The sequence below is a fragment of the Malurus melanocephalus genome, unplaced genomic scaffold (assembly GCF_030028575.1).
Source record: "Malurus melanocephalus ecotype Western Australia unplaced genomic scaffold, MMel_1.1 scaffold_465, whole genome shotgun sequence".
NCBI lineage: Eukaryota > Metazoa > Chordata > Aves > Passeriformes > Maluridae > Malurus > Malurus melanocephalus.
Genome location: NW_026623697.1, coordinates 489,642 through 499,470, shown reverse-complemented (window position 1 = coordinate 499,470; position 9,829 = coordinate 489,642). Strand labels below are relative to the sequence as shown.

General features: G+C 56.7%; 2 protein-coding genes across 8 annotated transcripts in view; both read left to right on the top strand.

Moving 5' to 3' along the window:
- Window positions 1-607: 607 nt before the first annotated feature.
- On the top strand, window positions 608-5,111 carry NME3 (NME/NM23 nucleoside diphosphate kinase 3). Its single transcript, XM_057380642.1, has 5 exons — window positions 608-748; window positions 1,042-1,172; window positions 1,592-1,693; window positions 2,155-2,267; window positions 2,995-5,111. Exons 1-5 carry the CDS (start codon window positions 640-642, stop codon window positions 3,110-3,112), a joined length of 573 nt encoding a protein of 190 aa, XP_057236625.1. The 5' UTR covers window positions 608-639; the 3' UTR covers window positions 3,113-5,111.
- A 3,072-nt stretch (window positions 5,112-8,183) lies between these two features.
- The window catches only part of UBN1 (ubinuclein 1), a 26,441-nt gene continuing 24,795 nt past the window's right edge, over window positions 8,184-9,829 (top strand). For 4 of the 7 annotated variants that reach the window (XM_057380675.1, XM_057380674.1, XM_057380670.1 and 1 more), the window contains 1 exon segment: window positions 8,251-9,184. In XM_057380675.1, the coding sequence (XP_057236658.1) occupies window positions 8,897-9,184 (288 nt within the window). In that variant the 5' untranslated portion in view covers window positions 8,251-8,896. 7 annotated transcript variants of the gene reach the window in all.

Here is a 9,829-nt window from a genome sequence, read left to right as displayed (position 1 = left end):
TTCCCGAGGCTGATCTTGGAGGGAGCTGAAACAGGAGATGAGTTCCTGAAAGTAGGCAATGGAGCCCCAGAGTGCAKTTCTTGCTGTCGCTCCAATACGACCTATGAGGTGGGGAGCAGGTCAATAAGCGGGATCTTACACCCCAGAATTAAATCAGCAACACGTGCTCCGTACAGAGGAGCTCCCCCAGCCCTGCGGGGCTGCAGTTCTGCCCTTTTGCTCTTGCAGCAGGGCCCGTGGGAGCTCAGAGCTCCTCTTCCTCAGGTGCTAACCTGGGCCTGCCCGAGCTAGAGRGGCTGCTCAGGGACTACAGCAGGTGACCAATAACCAGACTAGTCCAACCACGACTAGTGTACAGTCACGACCGCAACGACAGAGGTAGCGAAGGCAAAACAGCCTCATAAACAGGCGGGACGCTGTCGCCGGGCCACGGGCACAGGGGAGCTGAGAGGCGGCAGCAAGGAGGGCGCGGGTGGGACACCTCGCACAGGTGGAGCCTGGTTCACCCCCTCTCCCTCGGTCCCCGGGGCCGCTCGGGCCCAGGCCGGGCTGGCGGCACCGAACCCCTCCTGTTGCCATGGGCACGGCCGGACCTGGTGYCACCGTATCTCGGCCCCGCCGCTCCGCGGCCCCGGCACGATGGTTCCGCGGGGGGCGGCGACAGCGCGGGGGGAGCGCGGCCCCTTTAAGAGCGGCGCCGCCATGATCTGCCTGGTGCTGGGGCTSTTCGCCGGCCTCTTCCACAGCGGTACGGAACGGGACGGGACGGGACGGGACTGGACGGGACGGGATTCCGGGCCTGTGTCTGCGGACAAGGGACCTCCCTTCCCCTGGAGAGACCCCGCGGCTGAGGGCGCCGGCCCGGGCCCCCGTTACCCCTGTGTCCTCTGTGCCCGAGGCCGCGGCCAGGACCCGCCCTGCCCTCCTGTGCCGGATCCGCCGTGTCTCCGCGGCTGAGGGCCGGGACCCTCCTGTGCCCCCTTGGCTGAAGGTCCGGAGGCAGMTCCTTCCCCCCCTCAGACCYCTGCCCTTTCTCTGCAGCCTTCAGYGGGGTCAATGAACGCACCTTCGTGGCCATCAAGCCGGACGGCGTCCAGCGGCGCCTGGTCGGGGAGATCATCCGGCGCTTCGAGAGGAAGGGGCTGCAGCTGGTGGGGATGAAGCTGCTGCAGGTGAGCGGCCAGGCCCGCCCAGGCTGGCGGTTCCTGGAGCCGAGGAACCCCTACGGGCCCCCAGGCTTCGGCTGTGCTGGGAACTGCTGGGGGTTCTGCCTGTCATCCGGCTTGAACAGCACCAAATGCTCACAGCTTAGAGSAGTGTTGGCACCAGGAGGGTGATTCCAGCTGTGAGCAGCGTGTCTGCCCTTGGCTGTGCCCGTGCTCCAGGGCTGTCATAAGCTGTCTATAAGCTGCCAGGTGCTGCTGCTGCTCTGACCTGGAAACTCCTGCCTGTGTCAGGCTCCTGCTGTTTCATTCTTTGAATGGAGCATTGGTGCAAGAGCTTAATTCTTTTAATTCCCTGCATCTGTGAGGTGCAGCCCTTGCCCAGATCTCCCCATGTGGGAGCAGATTAAGTTCTGTGCTCTGTGCAGGCCTCGGAGGAGCTGCTGAAGGAGCACTACATCGCCCTCCGGGACCGTCCCTTCTACGGCCGCCTAGTGAAGTACATGAGCTCCGGGCCCATCGTGGCCATGGTGAGTGCTGAGCAGGGCTCCTGGACCAAGGGGCAAGGAGGACGTGCAAGGTGTGAGCAGCACTGGCTCATGGATGACTGCATGATGGAAGCAAGGTGCTTTCTCCCCTCAGAGTGTCTCTTGAAACTGTACTGAAATGCAGGGATGTTTTCTGTGGTAAATTAAATCACAGAGTGGTTTGGCTGGAGTAGACCTTAAAGGTCTCGTTCCGCTCCCTGCCTGGCCAGGGACATCTTCCATAGACCAGGTTGCTCTAAGCCCCCTCCAATCTCTCCTTGAACACTTGCAGGGATGGGGAGAAGTCCACAGACAATTTGGATTATTTTCTAAAATCAAGAAGAATAATTTGGAAGAGACCATTACCTGTCTCTCACCCAGGTGGATCCAATGGGGAATTCAGAGGACAGATGTGACCTGCTGGGGCAGTTGTGGAAGCTGATCCTGGTTTTGCTCTGCTGTAGGTCTGGCAGGGCCTGGATGTGGTGAAGACAGTTCGCACCATGATCGGGGAGACCAAYCCGGCTGAATCCAAGCCTGGCACCATCCGAGGGGACTTCTGCGTTGAAGTCAGCAAGTGAGAGCTTTTYCTTCCTTCAGTGTTTCAGAACATCCTGTCCAGGTGTTTGTGTGCCAGGCCTGCCCAAGCCACCTGAGTCTGYATTGCCAGGGCAGAGCTTCTCCCTTCTGTGCTCAGACCAGAGCTGAGTTCTGCCTCCTGGGGTTGGCTCTGGCAGGAGAAGAAGCCTTGGTTGTCTTTCCTTTTTCCCAAGGCTCCTGGGAAAATATAGTTTACCTGTGTTTTCCTCTGGTGATTGGGACTGCCAGGCTGTGAAGAGGAAAGAAGGAGCCCACTTAGTCCTTTCCTGGGAGTAGGGGAAGATGCTTGGGTGGCCACAGTCTGATCTGTGATTGATGTGCCTCTTAGTGAACCCTCCTGGCTTAGATGTGTCTTCCCTTGTGWCTGATACCAAACCTGSTTTGATGGAAGGGAGAAAACCTGGRGGCACAGCTGGAATCACTGACATAAAAAATGCAAACCCCAGACCAACAGCCTTTACAGCTCCTCCTGTAGCAAGCAAATGGCTCCTCAGCACAGGAGGAAGGAGTGCTGGGAACTGGCGCTCCTGGAAGGACGATGGGTGTGTGATAGGAAGGGATATTGTGGGACAGGACTATCCCACAGTTTAATTAAGCTCCATCAGTTTAATTAAGTTGGCCGAGGTGGAATTCCTCAGCCTGCAGCATCCCTGATCCACCTTTGTCAGCCTGGTGCCAGCTGCTCCCTTTGTCCTTGCCCACAGGAATGTGATCCATGGCAGTGACTCGGTGGAGAGTGCCCAGCAGGAGATCTCRCTGTGGTTCCGCCCGGAGGAGCTGCCGTGCTGGGAGGACACAGCTGCACACTGGATCTACGAGTGAGGAGGAATCCCAAGGGAAGTGCATCTTCCTGCTGGGGCACAGGACATTTCCATCCATTTCATGGCAGCTGCTGGGGCTGGCTGCAGATCCTGCTGTGGGATTCCTGTTCTGCCTGGGGGATCCTGAGAGCTGGGCTGTGTGTGGAACTCTGTGGTTCAGCTCCTGCCAAGAGCAGCTGTTTCTTTTTTTTCTCTCTCTGCTCTAGTAGGTAGTTGGTATTATTGCTCTGTTTGCTGCAGCATCTTAAGTCCCTAGTAGCCTGAACTGATTCACTGAAGTAAAACTTGGCCTTTTGGCCCATTCCTGGGTGTTCCCATCCCTGCCTGGAGCAGGAGAATGGGAGCACTTCTCTCTGCTGTGAGAGAAGTGCTGGTAACTACAAGGTGATGGGCTTGACAATTTACCTGCATTTCTAMAAGGCTTTTCACCAAAAGCTTTTAAAGAATTGGGCTGCTGTTGGATAAGGGGGCAAATTCTCATTTTAGTTCAGGGACAAGGAATGAAGGATGGGACAATCTTTCCCTTGGGGGAAGCTCTGCGTGCTGGGGCTGGCACAAGTTCACCCAGATGAGCAAGTCCATGGAAGGGAGATTGTCCAAAYGCTGTTAAACGCACAGTTCTGCTGGCTCTGGTTCCTGCTCTGTGGGTGCTGGGAGTGGGAAGCAGCTCCTCCAGGTGCTGAGAGAGGGAACAGCTCCTCCAGGTCTGCTCTGGTTCTCTGGGGCTGCACTGGCTCAACCTGACAGCCTTGGTCCCACACTGTCCCTCCGTGGTGACTGACATGGAACAGCAGCACTGGGGAACCCGCAGGAATGGAAGGGGGAGAGGGAGGCAGGGAAGGATTTATGGATCTGAGGCTCGGGAATGACTGTTTAGAAGAGCATTTAGTCCTCTCTTGTGCACAACACAGGCTCTGGAGTCCTGACACTGAGCTCGGGGAGATCCTGAGTTCTTCCTTGTCTGACAGTGGAGCTTTCCTGCTGGGAAATCGGGAAACCAGTTTGTAATGGGCTGGACACCACCTGTGAGCTGTCCCTGGGCCACCCAGCTCCTCAGAGCTGTGCTGTGTCTGAGCTCCCTGTGCAGCCTCACCAGARCATAAGGACAGGGACAGCAACATGGCATTGTGCCATAGAACAGGGACACAGTTAAACTGAGGGAACAAGATCCCTGGGATTTTCCCATGAGTAGGGTGAGTTTTACCTGTGCCCCAAAAGCCTGTCCCTCTGGGTCCTCAGCTTTGTAGGTGTTGGGGAATGAGGGCAGAGTAAAGTGGTGCCTACTTCTACTCCGGGCTGGCCCCATGGTGGTGGGGCAGGGGTGGGGGTCTCCCTCCAGTGCTTTCTTCAGTTGCCTCAGCCAGGGCTCCTACTGCCTTGGGGCCTTCTCCAGGCACCTGTGTCCAGCTCTTAAATAACTGACAGATCCTATTTGTTCCTGGAACTTGTCCACTTGGCTGAACTTTGAGTCTGGCTACAGCAGGGCTGCAGGAGATGCTGGTGAAGCGAAGACCAAGGTGTGAAGTGAGTGGGAGGAAGGTTAAATTTATTTTTTAATAGATGCAGTGAGAAGAGCTCTTGGCTCCAAGAGCTGCCAGCTGTGACACAGGAAAATTGTGGAGAAATACCTGAGATTCATCTTCTGCCATTGCCTCTTYCTCTGCCTCCTGCCTCTTTTCCCTGTCTACATGGAAAGGATTTGAGATGCCCTCCCAGTTTCAAATAACAGACCTGACTCATCACAATCAAAGTCCTCTCCCCTCACTGTGTGTGTAGGTTTGGTGTCTGCCATGACCTCGTCCCGCTGTGGGGCACAACGGAGCAGCAGCTGTAGGGAAAGGAGCCCCACAGCCCCACTGCTGGGAGCAGGTACAAGAGCTGAGCTGTGGCTGGTCTTCCTCGRGCCCCTGGGGACTTYTAATTGCTCTGCATGTTGGTTCCTGCTGCTTCTCCTCTGTCCAAAACTGTGTTAAACTGTAATAATAAAAGTAGAAGCTGTCTGTTGTTCCTCTTGGGGCCCTTGAAGGCAGGAGGCTGCAGGTGCTTGTCAAAAAAKAGTYTGGCCAGCAGGGTGAAGGGGAGCTTTTGGRTGCAGCASTTGTGTGCCAGAACTGGAGGAGGTGAAGACAGCAGAGATGCCCTCGTCTGCARGGCTCTTGTGCTYCCCACTGAAGCAGAAGCCTGGCTGGGGTGATGTTCAGKGGAGCCAGGMTGAWGCTGCAGCACCACATGCTTGTGGCAGCAGAACCAGCAGGGTTTGTTCTGCTGGATTCACAAAATCCCAGAAAAGCTGGGGTTGGAAAGGACCTCTGGAGATCATCCAGTTCCCTGTCAGGGCAGGGTCACCTGGAGCAGCTGTGGGTTTGGAATGCCCCCAGAGTGGGAGACTCCACACTCTCCCAGGGCAGCTGTTGCAGTGTTCTGCAACCATCAGYGAAAAAAATTCTTCCTCATGTTGAGGTGGAGTTTGTGTTGTAGTTTCTAGCCACAGTTCTTCGTTTTGTTGCTGGGCACCACTGGAAAGAGCTCTGCACCATCCTCTTGGCTCTATGCCAACCCGGTGCCAGTTCCTGCAGKCTTCTGCTCCCAGGGCTTTTTCCTGGATTTTGAGCAGTGCATTTGCTGAGGACTTAGGTCTGAGCTTGTGCCTTCAGTCAAACACAAAGAGTATTTGAAAAGGGAATAGGGTTGAAATTTTTATGGGACGGGAAATGGCTTGTGACCCATTGTTTCCATAGTTTCCCTCCCAGGACCCTYAGTGGGAACACAAAGCTCCAGCCCCAGTGGAGAGCAGGATAATCCCCTCCCTCAGCCCAGCTCTACCCCAGGATAGAGTGGGCTTTTTTGGCTGCCATTGCTGACTCCTATTCAACTTGCTATCAACCCCCAGGTCCGTTTGCTGGGCTCCTCTCCAGCCTCTCATCCCCCAAATTGYGTGCACAACCCTGTCCCAGRYGCAGAATCAATGTCACAGAGGTTGKGACTGCCCAGCTCCCTGTAAGGGCCCTCTGGGGACTCCACAGCTCCTCCCCGTTCAGTATTGTTGGCAAACCTACTTGATGTACGCTGAATTCCTGCATCTGGATGATTTATACACCCCTTCAAGGGCCCCAGCCTTTGAACAGAGCCCTGGGTAAYCCCACTGGTGCCTGTCCTATGTGCCCCCATTTACTGTCACCCTTTGAGCTTGAGCTGTCACCAGCTCATGTAAAGGGGTTCTTGTGGAGCTGTGTGAGGGACAGTTCATCCAACAGACTTGAGGGATGGTATCAAAAGCTTTGCTAAAACCCCAAATCATTACATCTGTGCTCTTGGTCAACACCAAGGTGACTGACAGAGCTGGAAGGAGTGGCTGATAGAGGGTAGTGTGGCCCTTCAGAGGGACRTTGACAGTGGGAGAGGGGCAGAGAGGAACCTYCTGAAATTCATCACAGGCCAGAGCAGGGTCCTGCACCCAGTGGGGAACAACACCAGGCACCAGCCCGGGCTGGGGCTGCCCTGCTGGGCAGCAGCTCTGCAAAGAAGAGGGTGACACCAGCTGTCCCTGACCAGCTATGTTCCTGGGGGGTGTGAGGGAAGGGATCCTGCCCCTCTCCTCAGCTCTGAGGCACTTCTGGAGTGCTGTGTCCAGTTCTGAGCTTCTCAGAACACGAGGGACATGGAGGTCCTGCAGCAGGTCCAGCAGAGGCTGCAGAGATGAAGGGACTGGAGCATTTCCCTTCTGAGAGAGCTGGGGTTGTTCAGCCTCGAGAGGAGCCCCAGCTGAGAGGGGCACTCAGCCCTGTCCCTGCCTGCAGGGAGGGCTCCGAGCAGGGCCCAGCTCTGCTCTGTGGGGCCCAGCAATGGCACCAGAGGAATGGGCAGGAACTGATGCCTGGAATGTTCCACCTGGACATGTGGAAGAACTTTCCTGTGCACTGGAACAGGCTGCCCAGGGAGGTGTGGAGATATTTCAGAACCAACTGGACACAATCCTGTGCCCTGTGCTCTGGGATGGCCCTGCCTGAGCAGGGAGGTGGGACCAGATGAGCCACGGTGGGCCCTTCCTCCACACCTTCCAGCCTGTGACTCAACTGAATCGATGCTTGAGCTTGTTACAAATGGGAATTAAGCAGGACCTTCTCCTGTGAATCTGTATTGCCTGTGACTGATGACTGTATTGTSAAGGGTTTTTCAGCAACTCCCTAAATAGCCTTCTCCAGGATTTTACCAAGAACTGAAGTAAGACTGACAGGCCAGCACGGTCTTCCTTCTTATCCTGCTTGAGAACTGGGACATTTATCACCTTCCACTCAACAGAGACCCCTCCAGRCTCCYCAGACAGCTGAAAAATAATGGAGAAGTTCCATGATGACATCAGCCAGCTCTATCGTCACCCTGGTTTGGATCCCATTGTATCCCATCCGGCTGGAACGGTCAGTGCTGAAGAGGCTCGGGTCTAGCGGGAGTTTGTCATCTCCAGTCAGGGTCTTCCAGCACAGAATTCCGGGGTCGCAGTGCCTGCAGCCTTATCCACAACAGCTACTGTTTAGATATATTACTCTGTTGCCCTTTATCGTTATACACATTCCTTAAACTGCATTTCCTTCTGTGGAAAAAAACCTGAGCTGGTTTAAGGAACAGGATGGGCAGGACAAACACTGCTTCCTGGAGGCTTCACGCCAATGATTTCTACGAGGCTCCACCAAACGCTGCAGTGACTGAGGAGGACGCGGGCAGCCGCTCCGTGAACACCGACAGCCGCTGTTTCACCCCCTCCCGGGGCATTCCCACAGCGGCGGGCGCGGGCCCCAGCGGATCCCGGTTTCCTCCTGACAGAGCGCCGCCATCTTGCCGCCCCTCCGTCCCTCCCTCCGCGCGTGGGGCGCCGGGACGGGGCGGTGCCGGCGGCGGGGATTGGTCCGCTTTGACCACGTGGTGCGGGGCGGCSGTGCGCGAGCCGCTCCCGCGAGGTGTGGCCGCGGTGCCGGCCGGTGATTGGCTGAAGTGCGAGGCGTGACCGCCGAGGCGGTCTCTGATTGGCCGCTGCGCGCGCGGCCGGCGCGCTGGGAGTGCCGCCCATGTGACGCGGGCGCGGGGCCGGAGCGGGCCCGGAGCGGCGGCCGCGTCCCCGTCCCGCCGGCGGTGAGTGAGGGCGGGCGGGGCCCAGCCGGACCGTGCGCGGCCCCAGCCCCGTCACCGCGGCCACAGACATTCACCGCGCCCTGGGTCCTCCCCTCAGCCCCGCGGGCCGCGCTCCCTCCGGCGTCGCTGCCACCCCGGGCCCCGCTCGGCCCCCGAGTCCCGCTCAGTCCCGGGCCCCTCTCAGGCACCGCTGGGGCCGCTGTGCCAGGGACACTGGTGTCCGGGCCTCCATGTAGCAGGAGATTAGCACCTGGAGAGGTGCAGCCCCGGCCCCGGGAGTTGCAGCCCCGGCCCGAGAGGTGCAGCCCAGCCCGGTTATGTGCCCAGGGCTCCTGGGCTGCGTCACACCGAGTCTGGTGGGGTCGTTTTGTTTACCCGGCATCTGGATTTCCTCAGCCTTTGCAAACAGAGCGGTGTGGTGTGAGGTGACAGACGTGCCATGGACAGGAGGGATAACGGGGGAACTGCCAGTGTTGGAGGGAATKCTGGTACAAGGATTGATTGATTTCTTTCTTTCTGTCCAATGATTGCAGCAAGTGCTCGCAGCACGGCCCTTTGTCATTTCCCARGAAAACTCCAAAAGCAAAGCACTTGTTTTACTGCCAACATCCTCCATTATCCTTGGTGAAATCCATCAGTGTATCCCGACAGACCATTCCTAATGCAATGGGAACGATGCCGTGAGGCCTGGTRAGATTTGGCCATAGCCATGACAGAGCCCCACAGGGTTTCGTTCACCACTCTGCACGGACCCCTGAGCAGCAGCTTCCTGAAAAGGTCTCGGAAGGACGATGGAGAGCAGCCCCCGGAGCCGGAGCCGGCGGCCACGGCCGTTCGAATCACTCTGACCCTCTTTGAGCCGGATCACAAACGCTGCCCCGAGTTCTTCTACCCAGATCTCCTCAAGAGCTGTCGAGGGAAAGTCAAAGGGGGTTCTTCAGGTGACAAGGTGAGTGTCCCTCACTGGGGCTGTGGGAAACTGTGTTGTAGCTGAGGGTCTTAACAGCTGTCTCAGCACTGCTGTTTTGAAGTTGGGTCTGTGTTTGCTGTGAGGTGCTGCTAGGTGGGAGGAGGGTGGTGGAACATCCTGCAGGCAGGAGAACTGACCCCCAGGCTGGGGTTCTTGTTCTCAGGCCACACTGTGYCACTCCTTTGCCTTGGCTGGGATTTTGTGTTGGGAAGGTGTTGTGCTGGTGGCAGGTGTGGGATGTGATGCTTGTTTAATTTGGAATGACTGGATCTAAAGTGAGTTTTGGTTGCTGGGCAGTGAGAAGGAGCTGTTGTCCAAAGAGCACCAAAGGAGGGTTGAATGAAAACTCCTGTAGCATCTAAACTTTCAGTTACAAGTGTTTGTGTATGAAAAGAAATTTATTGGATTTTATTCCTTTTACTGTTTCCCTTCAGAACTGTTGTCAGTCAGTTGATGTTTTGTGCTGCTTGATTTTTGGAAGGGTTTTTTTTTTTTTTGATAATTGGGAGAGCAGAGGCAGCTACAAAACTACCTGAGAGAGCACCTAAACCACAGAAGCACTGTCTGAATCCCAGCGTGGTTTGGGTTGAAAGGGACTTTAAAGCCCACTCCACCTGGGCAGGG